The sequence below is a fragment of the Amia ocellicauda genome, chromosome 3, assembly GCF_036373705.1.
Source record: "Amia ocellicauda isolate fAmiCal2 chromosome 3, fAmiCal2.hap1, whole genome shotgun sequence".
Classification (NCBI taxonomy): Eukaryota; Metazoa; Chordata; class Actinopteri; order Amiiformes; family Amiidae; genus Amia; species Amia ocellicauda.
In genome coordinates, this window is record NC_089852.1 from 28,334,974 (window position 1) to 28,357,544 (window position 22,571).

At 46.5% G+C, this 22,571-nt stretch overlaps 2 protein-coding genes across 5 annotated transcripts in view; one reads left to right on the top strand and one right to left on the bottom strand.

Moving 5' to 3' along the window:
• Window positions 1-3,655: 3,655 nt before the first annotated feature.
• Window positions 3,656-14,856, bottom strand: pdk2a (pyruvate dehydrogenase kinase 2a). The gene is made up of 11 exons (XM_066698848.1): window positions 14,487-14,856; window positions 12,271-12,412; window positions 9,349-9,420; window positions 8,919-9,103; window positions 8,183-8,272; window positions 7,847-7,924; window positions 7,084-7,160; window positions 6,604-6,702; window positions 5,616-5,726; window positions 5,419-5,532; window positions 3,656-4,979 (listed from the first exon to the last, which is right to left on the bottom strand). The coding sequence occupies exons 1-11, from the start codon at window positions 14,602-14,604 to the stop codon at window positions 4,836-4,838; spliced, it is 1,230 nt and encodes a 409-aa protein (XP_066554945.1). The 5' UTR covers window positions 14,605-14,856; the 3' UTR covers window positions 3,656-4,835.
• Window positions 14,855-22,571, top strand: part of tbkbp1 (TBK1 binding protein 1) — a 45,348-nt gene continuing 37,631 nt past the window's right edge. The window contains exon 1 of one of the 4 annotated variants that reach the window (XM_066698843.1): window positions 14,855-15,023. In XM_066698843.1, the coding sequence (XP_066554940.1) occupies window positions 14,904-15,023 (120 nt within the window). In that variant the 5' untranslated portion in view covers window positions 14,855-14,903. Of the gene's footprint in view, window positions 15,147-22,571 lie in introns of all 4 variants that reach the window. The other 3 variants (XM_066698845.1, XM_066698847.1, XM_066698844.1) reach the window with 3 other exon arrangements.

A 22,571-nucleotide genomic window follows, 5' to 3' on the forward strand; every position in this document is an offset into this window, starting at 1 on the left:
CTATTTTATTGTACAATACTTTATTCTAACCCTGCAGTATCCTAGTACTGCAGGCTCAGTGTTTTGGGAACTTTTCTCTGGCTGCTGTTGGAGCTAGGTGCAGCTTAAATACTGGACCTCCGGTGGGCCTCCTAGTCAGCTCTCACTGTGTTGTGGTCGGGAGGGGTTTGCTGGACTTGTACCTCTTTTTCTTCTACCATGAACCTGATAGTGACCTGTGTGAGGGCACCATGCGTGGCTCGCTTTAACATATCAGTGGAAGATTTTAGTTTTACGAACAATGACTGGTAACTGACATTCTGGGTGGTTGTTTTTGTTTTATTTTAAGACTCAAGCAGAACCGGATGAACCAGATTAATTTAAACCAGTTTCAATGATTCACCTGACAATAGCACATTTGTCTGCCAGTCCTCTGGACTGACCCATCTGACAATCCAGAAAATCATCCCGTTTTAGATAACTGACCAATTTCCTTTTTCTTCCTTGGATTGGATTGGGAATTAATATGTTCCAGATGTGGGCTACTTTCTCCATGGTCTATCCTGAAGGTTACACCGCTTGTGCCAGTAAAGGGCTTAAGAAGTGTGACCTGCTCTGTGTTCAGTCTGCAGGTGGCTTTACATCACTCTGGCCTGGTGCGTCATAACCCTGGAGACTGGAATTCATCGGTGTGCATCATTGACACCAGCCATCGCTGATACTTCAGGAGAGATGAGTAATGGAAGGAACACGTGTACATTCAGGAGGATTAGGTAATCACTGGTCCAGTGACACGGATATTTAAACGTGTGTGACAGTAAGCATGCAACCCCCCACCACTGCTCGCTCTCGCTGTTGTTGTTGACTCTCCTCTCCCCTACTTGGCAGTGAGCCCAGGATGAGTGAGGCTACTGCAGCCCACCCTTCCCCCCCATTAACCGCCACTCCAGGCTGCAGCAGGGACAACCTTCCCCCCTTTCTTCCCAGTCACCAGAATTTTCTGACAATGACGGCTGAACACAAATAACCATGTGGGAACAGCAGCTGAGCGCCCAAATGGAGGAGTCCCCCTCCTGTAGGCAATGTGTTTGAGAGGTGCTGACCTTACATCATATATATCGCTTTTCCACTGCCATGGAGCCGGAGCCGCTGCTCGGCCTGGGAAGCAGCTGATCTTTAGTGAACCGGCCGCTTTCCCACAGGTTTTGGACCCGAACGCTGACGTCACTGGTGTGGGCGTTCCCAAGCGCGGAGTAGAAGAGAAACAGCGATAATAATAATAATAATCAGCACCGAGGAGTGCGACTTTAAACCCTGTTATACATCACAATCAAACTCAATAAAGCGTCTACACACAGCAGTAATAATCAGCACCGAGGACTGCGACTTTAAACCCTATTATACATCACAATCAAAATCAATAAAGTGTCTACACACAGCAGTAATAATCAGCACCGAGGACTGCGACTTTAAACCCTGTTATACATCACAATCAAACTCAATCAACACAGATACACTGTAAAACAAAACAATAAAACGCGAGATTTACAACGATTCGCTATTTCAGACACTTTTACTGTATTGAAAAAAATACAAGTTAGTTAACATGCATTCGTCACCGCGCAGACAGTTCACATTTTCATTCATTTGGTGGCGTATTTTTACTTTTATTCTTGTTTAAACACAATGACTAGGCTGGCCTATTGATTATGGATGCGGCTGTTTTGGGGGTGTTAGCGGCGCAGTCGCGGCAGATCAATAACCTGTCGGAGATCTCAGGTGATGTTAATGGTTTGATGGAAACTGTGCTTATTGATGAGGTCTGGGATGATGGTCCCACATCACTGTTGCATTGTCCCTGTTGCCAGACACGCAGCGATGCTCCTGTGTGTTGAAAGTCGCCCTGGATAAGAGCGTCCGCTCACAAATACACAATAATAATAATAATAATAATCATCATCATCATCATCATCATCATCCATTGTCAGCACTGCTGCCGTGTGAGCACAAAGCGCATCAGTCACAGATCTTACTGTGTATTTGATCTCTTACTGTACAATATGTGTGTTTTGTGTAATTCGCCCTGTGCTAAGAAAATGAATTTGTTAATACATTATGAATCAAGCGCAAACCAACCCGGGACACGTGACTCGTAGAGGCGCAGGATTCGGAGTCACACCGGATCAGATAATGACCAGTTCATTAAAACAACATGTCTGTCCAATCTGTGTCCGCATTAACTCTCATCATCATCTCGCTGTAACACGGCTTTCCTGACACGGAAGCTGCGCTCAGTCGTCTCTCATTGCTGCCATTTGACAACAACTAAGTAGTTATTGCCGTGTGAGACATACTGTCACTGTAGTGTCTGACAGAGCGCTGTTGCTGCTGATTTCGCTCATTTGTAATAAACTCTCCTCGCTGCTCGCGTCTCTGCCGGCATTTTAAACATGGCGGCTGCGCTCGGCCAATCACTTCCTGTGGAGACGACTTAACCCCGCCCCCCGCACTGACGTCACTGGTTCTTAGGTTCCAGACCAGCAAGTTTTTGGTGCCAGAAAAAGCGGCTCCGCGGCACCGAGCCGGGTCTCATGGGGGGAAAAGCAAAAAATGGGTCCAAATTAGGCACGGCTAAAAGCGCGAATATATTTGATTTTAGTGTCAAATCCGTTCTCCGTTATACAGACAGCATCCCTTATATTCCAGTGAGTGACTGGAGGCAGGGGGTGCGGAGCTCCAAGGTGACTGGAAGTTGAAGAGTCGGAGACTGGTTTCATTACTGCCTTCCCACCAGTGTGTCTGTGTTCACTATGACTGGGGCTGTATTGCTGGGATGCTCCGGATGACCGTGGGGGCATCCACTTAGGTGTCTTTTTTCTTTAATGGAGGTGGTACTGCTCTCCATGTCCCCAACCAGAATCAAACCAGAAGGCTGAGGTTTAACACTGCTAACTCTGCTATATGGGACCAATGGGTCAGAGGTGGTTTATGTGATTTTTTTATTCCCACACCCCCCTCAATTGCCTGCCATTCACCTGCCAGCCCACTAACACAAGCAAAAATAAGTTACTCTGCACCCAAAGCCCATTCTGTGGCTGTGCTCCTGGGTCTCTTATTAACAAAGCAAGGCCAGACACCAGAGTACTTGACCTGGGAGCAGAGGTGTAAGAGGCCAGCCACCCCCATCATAATCAGTGGATGAACCTGACTGAAGTGCAGGTTACATAACACTGTCTGGGTTCATTATGTGTTGTAATTTCCCTCTTGCAATCACTGATTACTGAGGTGCCCAGGCAAGCCAAGCCCCTGGGGAGTTCATAGGTCGTGCAGAGGTATAGATGTTGAGTGCACAGTCTGCTCAGAACCAAAGTCCACAGCTGCGGTTGGCTAAATAAAAAAAAAAAAAAAAAAAAAAAAGTACAGAAGCACGATGGGAAAATTACAAGACTCCCAGTGCTCTGCTTCAAGAAACATGGAACAAATAAAAACACAAATGGCCAGTTGCTAAACAACTCCAACATTTGTTACAGGTGGGGGGTATATAAGGCCAGTCCTGGATTTGCTGGCAGCAGTACAGGGAGATGGTGGCTGAGAGGCAGCCAGGATCGATGACTTCCTGTATGAGGGCGCTGTGGATTCCCGCGGTGTTTTCATACAGAATTACTCAACTCCGCGCTGATCGTCACATTTTTTTATTACAAAAATATGAACTTTCAAAATATACATGGATGTGAGAGCTTCGATTAATCTGAAGCTTAAAAAAAAAAAAAAAAAAACACATAAGACACATAATAATCGGATGTTACATCTCTCCTGTCCAGGGTGGAGTGCCCACATGTTGAACATTTTCAGTTCAAGCTCTGCGTAGGTACACAACTCTCACACATTCTGAGTGGACTTTCACACAGTCCACCATTTCAATGACTGCACTGATGAGTCACTGGGAACAGATCCATAGATTTACCTTCAGAAGACATGCTTTAAACTGTGCCGTTACACATTTTACAGTAAAATACTTCGTGTGGCAACACTGACAATTGCCTATACAATAATCACATATATACATAAGTTTCACAATTAAATGACAGTATCAAACATTTGCAATATTGGTACCATTATACCCTACATCTGGGCTGGTAAAATGAAGGAAGGCATCTGTATCTATTAAAGCCCACTGATTTAATATCTATAAATGTTTTCCTTCCAAGTCTACAAAGTATGAGATGCCTTCCACCCCCCCCACCCACCTGTCCCTGTTACAGAGAGTCAGGGAGCTGTACGTTTTGGGCTCATTGGTAACCTGTCTTTCCCCTGCAGATCCCAATGTGGACTCTGGACCTCGCTCAGCGCATGTCCGCAGGCCTTCCTCCCGTCCCGCAGGCTTGGATGGCGGTGCTTCGCGCTCCCTGCTGGCATGACTGGCCTTCTGCACCCACCTTGGTGCCAGATGTCTCCTCAATTCAGAGGAGACCATGAGAGTGGCGACAGTTTATAATGGTTATGATCCCTTAGCTTTGTGAAATCAGATCCCCAGAGAAGAAAAACTTCCAAACATAATGCCAGTTGATTTATATATATAAAATTATATACTCAGAATTTCTCAACTTATTATCTGAAAACTTGTGGTTTGTTTGGGGCAAGAAAGGGGCCTTAAGCCTTCATGTGTGTGGCTGTGTGTGTGCACACCTCCTCCTGAATACTGCACAGGCAGGTTCACCAGGAACGTGGGTTTCAACACAGATTTGCATGATGTGCATTTCCCAAGGCAGCGCCCCACCATGTCCTCCACTGCCTTTCCCAGCAAGCAGCCAGAGTTCCGTTGCCAACGCGCCAGGGCCAGCGCTCCCCCTCACGCCTCACTCCGCCACCCTGTGGATGGCCAGGTTGAGTGGCTCCTTGCTGGGCACGCACCAGTCGTCTGCCTCCTGGCTCACCTTATAGTGCCTCCAGGCAGACTTGTTGTAGACTGGCAGCTTCTCCACAGAGTCCGTGGACAGGGCCTAGAGGGGACAGGCAACGAAGCTGGAGGTCAAACTCAGGACAATGCATCTGCTACTGCATGTGATGCAGTGCGCAGTGCACTGGAGAGCAATATCTACAGTCTGACAAGGTGTTACAGACTTATTTCTTGGCAGACGCCCTTATCCAGGGCGACTTACAAAACACTAATGGGGGCAAAAGTGGGAGGACTTGCTATAGAGCACAATCACAACTACATTCAGACTCCGATTACAACATAGACCACTATCATAGCTGCTTTAGGGCCACAGTGCAGTAATAATGCAAAAAGAGGACTTCAGGAGGACCATATTGCAGTACGTTCGAGGAGGAACCGCTTAGGTCTGCAGACAGGTGCGAAGTTTAAGAAACGGGCCGTGGGATTTCAAAGTGTCAGGGGAGAGATTTAGAACTAATGTGCGGCCTAAGGGGGGAGCTTACCTTGAGGTAAATGACCGCATCAGTGCCATAACCTTCCATCGAGTACAGCTGCAGGTCCCCCTGAAAGTACTGAGCATAGAGCCGGGAGATGGGGAGGCCGTACCCGAACCCAGCCTGCAAGAGACAACACAGGGCTCAGAGACTGCAAGAGACAACACGGGGCTCAGAGACTGCAGCGGGTAGAGCGGGGGTCTCACCAGGGGGGCACGCTGCGAGTTGCCAATCTCCGGAGTGGGGGCCGTGGAGTACATGTAGCTGAACAGCCTCTCGATCTTCCGCAGGGGGACCCCCCCACCCCTGTCACTCATCTGCAAACACAACACAAGGATGAGAGGGGCGCACATGAACTGGGGGTGGAGGGGTGAGGGGACAATGAATAGAGACACTACCCCTTCTCCTCATCCTCTCTTCATACAGAGCTTCAGGGAAAAGCACATGCAGCGGTTTTTTTCAGATGCAGGTTCACTGAGACCGTACCCCCCAGCCTGTGCTGCTCTCTGGCATCAGCACTGGATTTCTAGGCTATTCATTTGGAGGTTGGGAGGGGGCGATTATGCCACCTGTTACACCTCTTACCAGTGGGGGGGGCGACAGGTGGGGCAGTAAACACCTTCCAGAAGCAGCAGAACGGCTGGGCCCCGTGTGTGTGCATTGCTCCTCAACACAGAGAGCGGGATTTGACACATGAACAATGGGCTGCTGAGGCAAACTGGAGTGCGGGCCCCGGCAGGGGGGGCAGCGCGGGCGGGCAGCCTGTTCACCCTGGCTCTGCGAGGCTTATGTAAGGCCAGGCTGTTAGTACCGGCACTTTTCTTCACAATCATAAAGAGTTTTCTGATCCTGTGAAGATTAGGGCTGGGTGACGCAACGTTTGGAGCCCTTAAGCTGTTAACTCCTACACTGGATGTGTCGGGAACATTTTAAAAGTATGGATTTGTTTTTATTTTTATTTTTTTAAACTTGTGCAAACTATAATGTTTAAAACTACTAGAAAGGATCTCACTTGAAAAGGATCTATGGCGGCTCGGGGATCTGGGAAGCAAGCGTGTCCGAGTAATAGACTCCTCTGGTTTTCCTCCTTTCTTTTGTATTCTGTGTGAACCTAGAAGCTCTCGCAAGTTCTTCGGGCACTCCATGCCTTCCACACTAGCCCAGCCTATTGGGTTCAACGCAGGGGTTGCCTACCTTGATTGACATGTCTTCTCCACCAAGGGCCACCATGACCCTGATGGGCGGGAGGGTGTAGCTGGACTCGTGGTTTTCCACTGTGGCCCTCATGGAGTTCTGAGAGGGGGAGAGGCAGGGAGTCAGTCAGGGAGAGAGCGCCACCATGTCTGGGCTAGTCTGCCCTGGTAGCAGATCTGGGACACAAACAGCTGGCATATCTTCAACTATTTTCAAACTGCTTTACTGTGGCAAACATTAAATTAAAGCCTGATCATTATTCTGACCTCAGAGCAGGGTAACCTATTGTACTCGTTAGTCATTAATGACCAACAACATCCTCTGCCAAGCATGCGGCACTCGCTACGTCTTTGATATTTGTTGGTTTTTGGGGGATGGGAACTTGAATTTTTTTTAATAATGATATTCAGCCATTAAACATCAAAACAACTGTATCCCCCCCCCGCCCCACGTTTCCCTGGGAGGTCGTTGCGGCCTTACCTTGAACAGCTCAAACAGCATGTGGTAGAGGTGGGAGGGGACGTACACTAGGTGGATGGGCTGCCCTTTCACATTTGCTGGAGGGAGGAGGGAAACATATGCATTCATTTAAAGATTGTAAGTGATCCAAATGGGCATTTGCAAACACTGTTAACACCCCCCAACACATAAATTACATGTATACAGACGCAAGGTCCATCGTTTAAAAATTTATTAAAAATCTATGGTTGTGCGGCTCCCCGTTCCAAACGCCTGGCTTGTGCTCATCAGGTCTAGCGTTCCACCCCAATCTCTGCATTACATAACTGTCCCAACACGCCCCTCCGGCCGGGTCTGAACTTGTTGGCAGTTCACACAGAGCTCTGAACCCTGCGGACGTGCGGGCCGGAGGCATCTGCACAATCTGTGTAGCTCCTCATTACCATGAAAACATTCAACCTGTGCATGTCCAAACTTCCCCCCCACCCCCCATCTCCCCAGACAGCCTGCAAACTATTCTGCTGCGTTTTATCCCTCCTGCTGTCGCTGCCCCTCAGCCCCTGCCTGAGCGGCACTGTGCCGACTCATGGCACTCAGAGTGGGCGAGGTGACTGGAGAGCTCGCCATGGTGCTTGAGCTCCAGCTGGGAGTTTTGCATTACAGTAAAAGAAAAAAAAACACGACTTCACAAGCAAAGGCTAATCCACTGACAGCCGTGGCCTTTTACAGTAAGAGAACTGCTTTGTGGTGTCGGACTGCTTGGACTCCCTGTACTCTTACTTACTGTTGATCTCCTCCAGCTCCAGGTCTGGGGAACCCAGGTAATACTGGTCACAGAGCATCTTGGCGCTTTCATAGGCATCTGGGAGCAAGATCAGAGAGCAATGAGAGAAACCAAATCAGGAACCAGTGGCAAATTAAAAATGCCGGAACATCCCGGCTGGACCCTGAGCACGGTGCCCAAGGCCTAGCTGCACCACAGTGTGGCGCTCTGTGACTGCTCCCTTTGGTGCTTGTGAATGTGTGCCCATGGAGGTTACCTCCAAGTCAAGGGCTCTGTACTAATCATGATAATTAAGCCAATAATACATGCATACTATAAAAAAAAGTCAGTTCTTACCTCGCACAACCTCAGCAACATTGCAGTAAGGGTCTATGCTGCCAATGGTGTTGGGGTGGGCAGGGTTAGTGGTGCCGTCAAAGATGAGAGCTGTCCGAGAGAGAGAAATAAATAAGTTATTCCATGTTGGAGTGCAAAGAGCTGCAGGTAAATGATTGACAGGTGGCACTGACAAACACTGGAATAGCCCAGTTGGATCAGGGATCTGGAGGCTGCCATGCACGTACAGAGGCAAGGGGGGGGCGATGCGGGGAATGCTGAGCTTACGTTTGTGGAACCGATAACGGGGAAAAAAACAGAAGCAAAGCTGCTAGGGAGTGTAGAGGCTGGTTGGCGAGGGTATATCACAGGCTGAAGGCCAGGCAGGAGGATAGCCTAGATACCAGCGCACAAAACAACAAACACCCTGTCTGATTGACGTTGTATCCCGGCTGCCAGCTGTTCAAATGACAGACTCTGGACTCTGGCATGTCACCTCTCTCTGGCTGTGCCTTCTAAACCCTGTAAAAGCAACAACTGCTGAGCCATTCTGCCATCTCCAAGCGGCGTTATTTAACGTTTCTGCGTTTGCAGCTTGTGGTACACGGATACACAAGCAGGGCAGAGCAGGTGTAGCGTGGGTATGTGTGCAAAAAAGTAGTGTCCTTCTATGCCTACATGTGTAAATATGTGCATCTAGGAGTGTGCATATATATAGGTATGCGTTTGTGCACGTGTGTGTGCGCTGTGTACGTACAGTGCTGGTTGATCAGCATGCGGATGGAGATTCGGCTCATGTAGAAGCGGTCCAGGAAATACTGGATGTTCTGGCTGGTCAGCGGGTCCTGCCCGAACGTCTCCCTGTACTCGATCACACCCTGTGCCATGGTGGGCACAACGTCATTGTGCCGATTCCTGATCCTCACCAGGGTGTCCGTGAAGCTGAACCAGGAGAGACAAAGACCAAGAGATAGAAAGAGAGAGAAGGTAAGAGGAGTCTCACTTGCTGCCTTACTCATTGCTCTCACAGCACAGATGATTCAGAAAGCAACATGGTGTCTGTCAAACAAGGGTTTGTATTATGGAACAGGCCAAAAACTTACCTCTTGGTGCTACTGTACATTAGAGTGTGGTGGACCTCACAAATCACACACTTGGGCTAAAGGGATAATGATTTGGCTACTTACTCTCCCAAAACTCTGTGGTCATCTGGAGTCTTGTCAAGGAACTCCAGGATGTCCAGCAAGCTCTGGATGTACCTGGACACAGGGAGAGAGACACAGGCGGGTCAGACACTCTGGAACAGCACCGGGCCTTACAGGTTCACAGTTCTTTCAGGGTCTACGCTTACTGCGGTCCTTCTCCCGACCATGCTTCTGCACTTGGACAAATGTCAAGATCAGATTTGGGGCTTCTAAAGCAGAAACCACTTTCCTTCAATTAGCTCAGCCAGCCCCAGGTCTGTGGACAGTGTGGGAGGGGGGCTGTTTTGGTGTCCGTTTCTGAACATCTTCATCTCACAAGGTTTATAATGGCTTACGGTCGGTTATTATAGGGATAATGAGAATGGTGAGCTTGTCACATGATGCTGGTCAGGTTTGAACAAGAAGTCTCAGCACGTTGGGAGCTTGGAAAAACACCAGAGGTTGGAAAGAGATCGCTGGAAGTTTCGCTTCCTTTTCTTCTGACAACCTTCGCAGTGAGAACTATATTTAGGTGTGTTCCTCTGCCGTCAGCGATACGAGTCGTGCCACAAGACAAAACACTCGCTTTGGGCTTCGTCACAAACCAAAAGGTCACATCCTCTTTAAAGGCCTTAGAGTCGGCACCAGGGGCAACCAGCCCAGCAGCTTAGCCACACATGAGACATTAATGTTAAGGATTTCAGTAGTATATAATAGTCCATAATCTAAAACCGGTACCTGGTATATAGCCTACTACTACTACCACAGAACTCAGCAGTATAATCTGGTGTTTTTGTATAATAAATGTAATAAAATGTTCAACTACATGCCAGTACATAGTTCACTGTACTGTGGGGCTGTTTCTTGGATCACTGTCTGCCTTTGAGACCTCATACCTCTCTACCATTGATATTCAGATCAGACCCAAACAATACCCGATTGTAGAGCAAGAAGTGCTGCCCGTGTTTGAGAAAATAGCTACAGTTACCGTCCAGCTGAGGCAGTGTGAACAGGTCTGGCACGGCAAAGTGTCTTGCATGATTAACCAGTCTGAGACAGCTGCCCCCCGCCCCCACCTCCCATCCCCCTGCAATCGCTTACAACCCAACCCCCACCCTCCACCAATCGCAAGTCCAGTGCTGCCAGAGTGTGGCCAGCCCCCAAGAACACATTCTGTGACAAAAGGAGGGGGAAAAAAAAAAAAAGAAAAAGTTTAACACCGCAGGATTGGGAAAGAGTTATATTTCCGAATCCTGTTCAGAGAAACTTGCTGGTGAAAAGTGGATGCTTTAAGATTGGGGTCCCCAGTCCTGCCACCTCGAGGTTACACCGCTGACGCACAGGTGCTGAACTGGGCCAGGGGGTGCTCAGTAAAGTCTAGGTGCTCACTTGGGTTTTGGTGTGGTTGACACGACAATACAGAGAATCAGAAAGACGGTCTCTGCAGCTGTGGAGGCTGGGGGTGGGGGTTGTTAGGCCGAATGAGAAAATTGTGTCTTTGGAGTGAGAGGCCCCTCATTAGAACAGATCAGATCTGTTTACCTCCGCCAGCCTGTCAGCCAGTGCTGTACTGTACAGTTTTGTTATCGGACACCACACTTCACTCAACGGAAAAAACTTCCCAGCCGCCCCTTGAACACATGCTCCCTCACACACACACAGGCATGCATACACAGAGGGCAAACACATACACACATGCATTCACGTGTGGCCTCTTTGAGAACTTGATGTTCTGTACACTCGAGTACAAAAACAACTGCAATTCAACAGTGCAGGAAGCAGGGCCCCTCTGCTCTCCTATTGGCTCACATTGACTCCACTGTTCAGCACAGACCCCACCCCCCCGATTAATGACTTTCAAAATATAAAGTAGTATTATTGCCAAGATATATATAGTCAATACAAAAGTACTTTAATATTAAATCAGTTATTTAGCCACACGAGACATTAATGTTAAGGATGTCAGTAGTACATAGTGCATAATAACCTAAAACATGTAGCTGGTATAAAGCCTACTACCACAATACTCATTTTAAAAATAACCTACTGTTTATTGCCAACACGTATTTTTGTTAAACTTTCTCCTGTTGAGCTAGTAAACAATCTGTTTTCGTGTTTTTAAATTATACAAATATATGTAGGCCTACATGTATAATTCATTTCCTTTTTTATGAAACGGTTATGTCGAGTGCATTGGTTTTGCTTCGCTGCGTTGGCAGAACACGTCACGTCACACTGCAGCTTCAAAAACAACGGTCATGTGACTGGGGGGCGCTAGCGGGAAGTAGGGGAAAGTTCACGCTGCCGCAGTGAGATGCAGTATCTAGGACAAAGGTCAGGCTCTAATTCGCTGACATCACAATAAACAAAGGGAAGCAAACAACACGACTTGAAGTACGGATCGATTGCATAATATTGTCAACTTGTTATTTTCTGCTGCTGCTGCTTGCGGTACAGAGAAAAAAAACAAGACAAAACGCATTGCAAATTCAAAACAAGACAGGACATGCTCTCTCTCCTGTATACATTATTCCCAGCACCTAATCAGACAATACATTCATAATACAGTCCAGCAGTATCCAGTCAACCTAGACAGTAAGTCTATTTTGGTGGGCAGTGAGCAGGGGTTCTTAACCAGGGGGTGGTAGAAGCCCTTTTTGGGGGGGTGCGAGGCATGGCTGTTTTTTTAATTATTTTATAAATGGGGGCTTCGTAAATGGATCGGCAGCAGCACCCTGCACAGTCAACACCCACCCCCCCACCTCAAGTCGACACCTTGACCTGTTAGGGGTGCGGGATTACAATGGATCACTGCCGGGTGTGCGAGTCTGAAAAAAAGGTGAAGAACCAATGCTCTAGAGCAAGGCCTGGTATTCGGAGAGCATAGAGAGCCGTGTTTGAGGGGTCAGGGGTCACTGTACTCACCAGCTCTGTACCAGCTGGACAGAGGGTGTGCTGAGCAGGCGGTCAGGCAGCAGGTTGATTTCCTTCATGATGTTGGACAGTCGCACGGGCAGCTCCTGCCGCAGGAAGGCGAACGACGTCTTCTCACATGCGTTGGTGGAACCTGCAAACACACACAGGACATGGCTAGTCAGGGTCTGCCAAGGCTACACCGGACCCGTGAACAAAAAACAAAAAACAACAAACAGGAGTCCAGGAGGGGCAGCTACTGGACTGTAGGGCGCCAGAATCTGCCACTTTCCTTCCCTCCCAGAGTTTAAGCTGCGCGATTGAGATCAGTGGACAGTAACTCAGGACGCCGGTCATTTACAGGTGTTAATCAGTTAACAAGTGACAGCCTCCATTGCCTTTGGAAATGGAGTGACTGCAGAGGTGCATGACAATGTTGCCCTTATCTGGTGTGCTATTAACTCCCTTAGTGGCAGGCCTTTAAGCTCAAGGCTCCCCTAAGGGCGAAACTCATTGTAGTAGTATGCTGCGGCTGCCCACAGTTCACAGGAACCACCAAATGGTGTAATTGTTGGAGGCTAACAATCTTTAGCCAGCAATTGTCCAGTCCTATAAAACGGGACTGAGCAGGGCTCTCCAGGACCAGGGTGGCAGACCACTATTACAAACAAGTTTATACGTCTCAATACATTAAATAAATAAATGAAACTTAGTATCCAGTCACTAATACATGAATACATTCTATTGTTATTCCAGAACGGCAACAGGAATATGCAGAGGTTCTAGAATTGTCTTGTAAATCGTGCAGTGCCCCTGGGCGTCTCACGCTGTGCATTGAAATGGAGCCCCCTGTTGAGATGTTAAATAGACTGGACTCTTCCTTTGATGGAGTGGAAAACGGTTTCCTGGGTGGGCGGAAGGACGGCGTTGTGCCTTGCGAAAGACTACAATGCGTCCCTGTCGATTGCGTCACACTGGACTGATGGTTTATTGTTTAGTATCGCAGTTTTAATCTTCAACACTAGTTGAGGACACCGATAAACCACCTGCCTCGATCACGCAGCTCTGCGTGTTGTTACTGTGGTTGTTTTCGCAGCAACTGGTTTACAATCGGCAAACACTGAAAACAAGTAAAAACAAACTAGTGTTAGAAAACAGAAGGCTATTAAACGCTGCTGCTGTGTCCCCATTTTAACCGGAGCGCTCTGCAGAGGGCAGCTTGTTCAGCTCTTTTCCCGGCTGACGCAACGCGACTCTGTGTTGCAGAGACGGTGAGCTAGAAACGGAGACACAGAAGAGGGATTATTTTGGGTGACTGGCTGGAATGGATGGGAGGGCTTTGTGGCGTATTCAAATGAAAGTTTCTTGACCAGAGACCCCCCAAACCCACGCATATCCAACAACCTTCACAAAGCAGAGTGAAGCCCCCCCAGAAAACAAACGATCAATTTGATATTAAAATGTGCCACGTTCGCCCTGCAGTGGTTTTAATGATATTAACGTGTATTTTTGCATTTGAGTGACGCAACCCAACAACAACTACCCTCGTTTTCGCATTAATTAAACCAGATTCACGCATTAATAACACACAGACCCCCGCACACAGAGAGTGAGTTTGCACAGACTGCCTACACACTGATGTCAGCACCAGTAGCTACATAAACACGGCTGCGGCGATTAAGCAATGCATTCAGCGTCTATCCTGTTTACAACTGCTGCGCTTCTGCAAACAAGCGGACAGCTGCCTCCGGCCCCCGGCGATGCACAACTGTGCAGACACGACACCAATCAATTAATTAATTACGCAGCGCTTGCACTGACGATAACCACTGTGACAGCATTGCACTGCTCAGTTTGTTGTCGCATTTATTTCACCGTTAAGGTCATTTTCTTCCTCTTTCCGCCGTATGCGCCCTTGACTCCTGAAGTGGCCAGCCGACGTTTCCCACGACACCAGAGCTCATTAAATGCTCCGCAAACACACTAATGCCTGTGTGCACAGCATTAAACCGTGCAATGTCCACTTTCACACATGCACTAAAAAAAAAAGATTGAAGATTAACAACAAATGTAACAAGCATGCACTTCATATAAAACAAATAAGCCCGAAACTTGACACACTGTACACATCCTCTCCAGCTACTGTATACGCGCACACATCGCACAAGCAGGGACAGCAGCCGCAGATCGGCTCAGTTAGTTCGTGCATCTTTGTTTCCAACACTCACCGAAATCCAGGAACTGCTTCATGGACAGGGGAGACGGCGAAAATTTGGAAAAATGGTCGATTTGCTTCGGCACGTTGGCCAGAGCGGCGTTTTTCATGAGGAACCTCACAAACTTCATGGCGAGCAACCCTTGCACGGTCACAGCTGGCTCTGTGCAGCCCCGGAAGCAGCAGCGACTCGCACCTGATCTCAACGTCCCACTGCTGTTCCTCAAGCTCCGTCTTTCCCCGGCTTGTTTGGGGCACGTTTAGCACCTCGACTTTATATACTCAGCCAATAGCACGCCCGGATCCATTGCTTCACTGGCACCGCTGGCCAATGGGGGGCGAGGCTGGAGGGAGTGCAGTGGGGGCCTGAGAAGGGGGCTCTCGGGTCTGCTGACTGCCTCCTCGCCTCCCCGGCCAACAGGCAGTGTTGATGTCTGTGCTGCACGGAGGCATGCCGCACAGAATAACAAGAACAGAAAAACAGGACAGCTTTGTTTGTCACCATCACGTCCCTGTTTCCCCACTCGCAGGCCGGCCGCGCTGCGCACAGGTCAGGTGTGTTTCCAGTGTGGAGCAGCGCTGGGGTCAAGGTCAGGACATGGCCGGTGTGCACAGACACAGCCTGGACTCTACAACTGAAGATAGAAAAAGTTATCAGTGACTACTACTAATGGTTAATTATTATTATTATTATTAGTAGTAGTAGTAATTAAGCTTTAAAATAACTAATCCTATTAGTTATATAGGCTTACTCTATATGGTTTGTAATAAATCCCTATATCCTAGCATTCACACCCAAGCATACAAAGTGCTTTATATAGGCTATATGTATCAACCTACACACACACACACACACGTTTGACATGGCTGTAATGTGTTTAACTTTACATTCTAATGTAGATGTTTTAATCTCATATTTATACCTCTATGGACAGTAGTGGAAGTGTATTATAAATTATAAAGACCACCGGAGTATATATATAATTCATGTTGCACACGCGTTTCGGTCAGCTGTACACTTCACACATTCGGTGACCCTCTTCTAATGTTATATAACATGTTTACAGGGAATAGCCTATAATAGTACGCCAGTAAATCTTATTTTTACTCGATTGAGTGTTATTGCAACATTGGTGACAATTCAAAGCTGTATGTGGGCTGTGTTTTAATAAGCTTTAGTTTTTGTTGTTGTGGGTCATGCTGCACTGTGTAGCTTTATTGTATACATTATTTATTTATTGATGTATTAATGTATGGGAGTTTTGCAGCACTTTGGAAGGATTTCAAAGTACGCGTTTCTTGCGCCCCTCTGCGGCGTGCAGCTGCCATTGCACCGAACACGGGTACCTGAGCCTCCGAGCTTCCGTAGCATGTTGACCGACTTTGTCGTTTCTCTCATGGGAAACGAATGCGGGTCACCAAGCCCTCAATGATAAGCTTTAAACCAAAACTGACTTTTGATCGTGGTTAGGAATTCTGGTAGCAATTACTATTTTCATATTTAATTTGTTCATGTTTTTGTTTTCATTGGGAATACAGATGTGCATACCGGGTATTAGTATACGTTATTTAACTAAATAAAATACATACATTGTATTACAATTTAGTTATTTAAGTTATTTTAAATTATTAAGAATTTAGGGTTACAACAGTTTATCATTTCTTCTAAATATTATTGAAACGAAACAAGCAAAAATAAAACCTGTTTTAATATGTAAACTGTTTTATTCTGTTCAACTCTAATGCAGTGTCGTAAATTGTATTGTAGAGCTGAATTCATCACAGATCTGTATTGTTTCCATCTTTAGAACATCTGAAATACTAGCTTACAGTGTTTCGACACTTTTCATTCGTGTTGGTATAATGCAATACGACCACAAGGAAAAACACAACATTTCTGTTATAATTCTCACCAAAACGGCCATATCAGTCATGAGACGTTCACTCACAATGACCCCTCCCTGCGGTAGGATGGATACTAGCTCACGTCGGCCTGCTGTTACAGCTTTCAGCCTGCTAACCGAGTGCGCTAATTGCGCCGCTTAATTACACAACACGACCCAGCCGCAGAAATGAGCCCCGAGGCTGTGACGCGAACTGCACAATTAAATCCCGCACTACGAGAAATGAAACGGTGTCCCATTGATATTTTCAATCCATCTCTCTACTGCCAGCGGCCTGTCCTGATTCCCCGGCCCTGATCACTCAGTTATTAATGGACACCAAAAGAGCACGATGGGTCGAATGGCCTCCTCTCGTTTGTATTTTTTATATTCCCGGTAGTGGCCCCAAACCCAGCCGAACGAGTGGCCTAAGGCAAGCCAAATCTAAATGCATTTCAAGATATGTCCGTGAAACAGTCTGTCCCCACCATGTGGTCAGTGAGGAAACTGCATCCGATTTAATCAGCCTACATCAATTTACAATATTCCACATAATACTAACAATGATAATAATTTAATTTAAATTATCTGAAGATACATTGTATGCGTGTGACAGCATTGGATTAGACTATTATATCGCATGATGCAGGATAATTGCAATCAAAGTAGTAATACTGTGTAATTTAAGTTAGAAGAAGTATGCCTCAGTAATAGTATATGTGCGATGGATAAGTTATCACTAAAAATAACATATAATAAATAATCTTTAAAATTCAAACATAAACTTCACAATTAAAGGCAGACTAATTAATCTTAGTAGACAGCTCAATCCATGCGCAGAGATTCCCTCCCCCTTTTCCCAGGCTGTGAAAGTGCTGGTGTAAGCAGTGTGGCAGACCTAGCAAAGCTCTGCGATGGACTCGTAGGAGAAGACGTACAGAATCTCGTTCAAAATCCTTAATAATATTTGTATTATTCCTTGCTCCTCCAGTTCTTGCCCTACACTTGGTACACCGGTATTTTCACGTTATAATTATACTGCTACTCAACTATTGCACAATGTAAAATTGAACAGCTTCTTTTCATTGTGGATGATCGGAGTGTAAGTGGAGCTGTAGAAAATAGAAAAAGGTTTCAATTAAGCGCATTTCGATTTCAAGCGCTCCTCAGGATACACGTAAAATCAATGCAACCAACCGATCACTCATGTTCACTCAATACACAATCTAATTTAAGTTCCTATAGTTTAATATAATCTTACAATCTACTTGTTGCGTCAGTAAATGTACACATTTAAAACGTTCGCCGTTCGTATTGATTCACACAAGAACATCTGTTCGGTATTAATGGTCACAGCCTCAGGTGGGGTGATGCTTTAATTAAACCAACACTCATTTAAAGAGAGCAAGGATGGGGAAATTAAACTTTAAATAGCATTAATAATAATAGTCTGCTCACGTCATGGGTTTTTCTTTTACACTGATCTACTAGACGTTCTCTGTATTTTTCTCTTTCTTTCTTTTATGTATTTCAGTCGCTAGTGGTGCAAATGAAGTTGCTCAGCAGGCCTGTACAGAGGCAGTATCTCTGGCAGCAGTGGCGACAGTGTTGGGGGGGTGTCGCGGAGAGACTGCGCTGTGTCCTGTTAGCAAGTCCTCCGTGTGTGAGGGAGGCTCTGAGTAATTATCTTTCTAGTGACGTCAACGCGGACGTTTCCCTTGCTTATGCTTTTGTGTTTTGACCTAATTTCGTTCTTCCGCTCCTTTGCTTCATCCCAGCTGTTTCATACAATTAGCCAACAATGCAGTGTTCGCGTCTGTACCTTTCTTGATTTTTTTTTGCTTAAATTCATGTTGCTGTTCATGATGTGGATGTGGAGAGGCGGGAGATCTGCAGCGAATTCAACCCCAGATCTGAGTAGCCACCCTCTCAGATTACCCTGGCAAGAGACCAGTTAGAAAAGGCATCCATTTATTTTCTCTAAATGAAAAAAATAAATATCCCCATCAGCATTTTTTCAGCATATTCAGATATTGGAGAACTGCAATTGGTACTACATTTTGTCTTGCTCGTTGAGGCACTCAGACCCCCCCCCCCCCCCCCCCAACGTGTATCCCTTGGGATACACAAGGGTTACAGTGCAGCAGGACCAATCACAGCAGTGCAGTAGGAACTCGCCACGTTTGGCACTGATGACAGCAACACACAGCCTATGCTGTGTAAATATTAATTAACACCTGCTGGATAAACGACCCTTTGTATTGCACCAGATTTAAAAAAAAAAAAAACTTTTAACATGCTGGAATGGTGCTTGGAGGCAGTGAAGAACAGTCACATGGCTTGTTGGAGCAGTTATGGTTTGGAGCGAGTGTGTCCTGAATACTAGCACTGTATGAGGGTGGGTGAGCTTGGGGAGGAGCCATTCCCTGCCCTGCCGCCCGTCTGGTTCAGTCGTTAACACCTGCTCTGTCTTTGATACCCTCCTTTTTGATACCTGCTGATACCCGTGTCCAGGGGACTGCCATTTGCCTTGTGCTTCCCTGCTGCTGCAATACAGTGGCCTCAATGCATCAGAGACATCTATGCGTCAGTGAGGGAAACAAAGAGGGAGACATGTGCACATACTTGTGTGTGTGTGTATGTGTGTAATCATTTGTACCTCTGATGTAGAGTTGCCCCCCCTGTCCTCCTCCTGGCTGGGTATTGCACACTCCAGTCTCCCTGTGCCCAGCAGGAGAGCAGGCTTTCTGGGGCCTGGGGAAGAGGAGAAGGAGGGGAAAACGGGGGTTGTGATGAGATGGGAAGGGGGAGAGGGACATTAACAGAATCATTCTTCCCTTCATCTAATTTGCCTCCTTAATAGACTGTCGAGAGTTCAGTCTTGCACTGTAATAAGCATCTGTCTCCACGGAGATTCCTGAAACTGCCGGCTCGGCGAAGAGTGGGGGTGGGGGGTTTGAGCGGGATATTGGGGGTGGGCGATGTTCCCGATTCCCCAGACCAACAAACGAGTAGCCTGAAATAAAAAAACAAACAAACAAGATAAATCAAGATTCTGCAAAGACCGGAGACACGGCGGCTGCAATCTGCCCCACTGGCCTCCCGCTCCTCCCAGTGAGGACTCACTTAATTAGCACCGATTCTGTGTCATCTGCTCATCTCCTGTTTCTCCCTCCTCTCTTCCTTGTTTGTCTTTTTCGTTCTTCTTCTTTTACTTTACTTTCTAGTCATATGAGTGCTTTGAAATGGAATCTGTGACACCTACACCCCCAGCCCAAGACATGGTCCCTGACAGCTGGCACAGAGATCGGTATACTAGTGTGCTCAAGAAATCCTCCCCCCCTTATTCTGTGTAGGAATAGAATTATTATTCATAGTCATTGTTATTTTTAACGAGACGTCCGATTATGCAAATTCCTTGAAAGGATCTGAAAGTTGCCTCCGTCTTTGCTGCCTTTCTTCTGTCTTTCCATCAGTTTTTTTTAAATGTATTAATTATATATAAACAAAAAAGCTGCATGGCGGTCCCATTCCCATGACAATAATCCTGAAGCTAACTTTGGATCAACACTTAAACTACAGCCAGGAATGCAGCAGTGCAAGACAATAACACTAGGCATCTCTCACTCAGCTCCAGGCCCTGCCGGTTGGTCAGGTGCTGGCAATCCGGACCTTGACGAGGCAAAACGCTCGGACATGATTCATCAGTAGCTGTGGCGTGTGTCAAACAAACCCAGCTGTCAGCCTTCATCCGGAAGATGAATGCAGGTTAGAAAACCCATAGTAGCCCCACCCCAACACACATAAAAATGTCCCAGTTATCCAGTAGAGAGAGATGAGAACGCAACATAACCTAGATTGCAGCAGGGAGGGAGAGGGGGAGGAGGACACATGCAGGAATATTCAAAAGAGCCACTAAACGGCTTGAAATTTGCGATTGCCTTTAACTGGTTACAGACATTACCTGATAATAGGCAATAATAGTTTTATCCAATTCCATTAGTGGCATTAACGCTTGGAAGCTTTTAAAGGCTCATCTAAACGCGTGCAATCCATCCGTGATTCCGTAACTGTTTGTTTAACTGCCGGTAAAAGGAAGTTTAACATTCAGAGATGAACGTGGATTACATTGTGTGTGTGTGTGTGTGTGTGAGAGAGAGAGAAAGAGAAGGAGAAGGAGAAGGAGAGAAGGAGATGGGGCTAGAAGTGATACTGTCACCGAGGTGCGCAGAGCCAAATTCTCCACTGAAACCTCATGGAAAAGGCACAAAGCTGATAAGCCTCCCCGTCGCTAAGTGGCCTTGTCGCCCGGCCCGAGAGCCGATGCAGGGCGGTCGTCTGGAGGCGGAGGTTACCTAGGTCATTAGACACAGACTGGCATCTCTGATAAGCGGCAATCGCCTCCCCAGGGCCGGCTGCATTTTGTGTTTGGCAACACTCCCAGCCACAGCTCAGTGTTTACTCCAGCGGTGCCATAGGGGGCAGTTTTTAAATAGCGAGTTTATGCAAATATCGGGGTTAGCTGTTAATTAAGCCGAGGCAGTGCCCTTCAAAGGAAACACGTATGACACTTTCCTCCAGCAGGGAAGATAACTGGAATTTCCCTCTCACTGAGGAAACAGTGTTTTGGGGGGAGAACGCGTCACAAATCGTTTTCAAACGCAGTATCCAGGGCGCATATGCAGCTTGCGCATTAAGGTCATTTGCATTTGAAAGGTCAGCTGTAAATACTTTTAATCCCATATTTTTGTTTCCTTATTTATTTTTGTAAAGGCTACATATAGAAAGTGAGAAATGAATTGAATTTAAGACAAAACACAGTAAAGGATACGATAATCATATTTCAAACTAAATACTTTATATATATTCTACATTAAACAAATACAAACTATTAACAGTAAAATACTTTGAATGGATTACTGTGACACACAAATTAAACCCCATTCACACTTGAAACAATTGCCGGCATTCTGTTGCTGTCGATGTCTGTTTGAATGGGTTATTGCCGCAAATCTTTGCCGGCAATTTTATGGCAAAGGACCTATAATTGCCGGCAATTTACCGGCGACGTACGTGTCTGTGAATGGAGCAGGAACATGATTGCAGGAAAATTCAGGGTCAAGTCCTTGCGTGTCCACGCAGTGCGTCAGCTGCCGCAACCAATCAGAATAGGGGCACATTTTTGCGACCTCAACCCGACAAGGTTAAGCCACCTTTGAACAAGAACTTGTGACCTTAACGAGAAACGGACCGTGTCATTAGAAATGGCGGAGGTTGATAATAATATAGTCGCAGCAATTCTGAGTGTTATTGATGAACCAACAGGTTGGCATATGTAATGCTAACTATTGTCACACATTACATACCAATAAGTCATACAAAATATATTATCTATATACAGGCAAACGTGTTACCCCCTCACACTGGATTCGTTTGCTCTGAAACATTGTATCAGTGTGCTCGCCATTCACACTTGTTTTGTGTACAAACGCGCTCAGTTTGTTTTCCTGATTCAGTAGTCAAACATACACTCACCTAAAGGATTATTAGGAACACCTGTTCAATTTCTCATTAATCCAATTATCTAACCAACCAATCACATGGCAGTTGCTTCAATGCATTTAGGGGTGTGGTCCTGGTCAAGACAATCTCCTGAACTCCAAACTGAATGTCTGAATGGGAAAGAAAGGTGATTTAAGCAATTTTGAGCGTGGCATGGTTGTTGGTGCCAGACGGGCCGGTCTGAGTATTTCACAATCTGCTCAGTTACTGGGATTTTCACGCACAACCATTTCTAGGGTTTACAAAGAATGGTGTGAAAAGGGAAAAACATCCAGTATGCGGCAGTCCTGTGGGCGAAAATGCCTTGTTGATGCTAGAGGTCAGAGGAGAATGGGCCGACTGATTCAAGCTGATAGAAGAGCAACTTTGACTGAAATAACCACTCGTTACAACCGAGGTATGCAGCAAAGCATTTGTGAAGCCACAACACGTACAACCTTGAGGCGGATGGGCTACAACAGCAGAAGACCCCACCGCGTACCACTCATCTCCACTACAAATAGGAAAAAGAGGCTACAATTTGCACAAGCTCACCAAAATTGGACAGTTGAAGACTGGAAAAATGTTGCCTGGTCTGATGAGTCTCGATTTCTGTTGAGACATTCAGATGGTAGAGTCAGAATTTGGCGTAAACAGAATGAGAACATGGATCC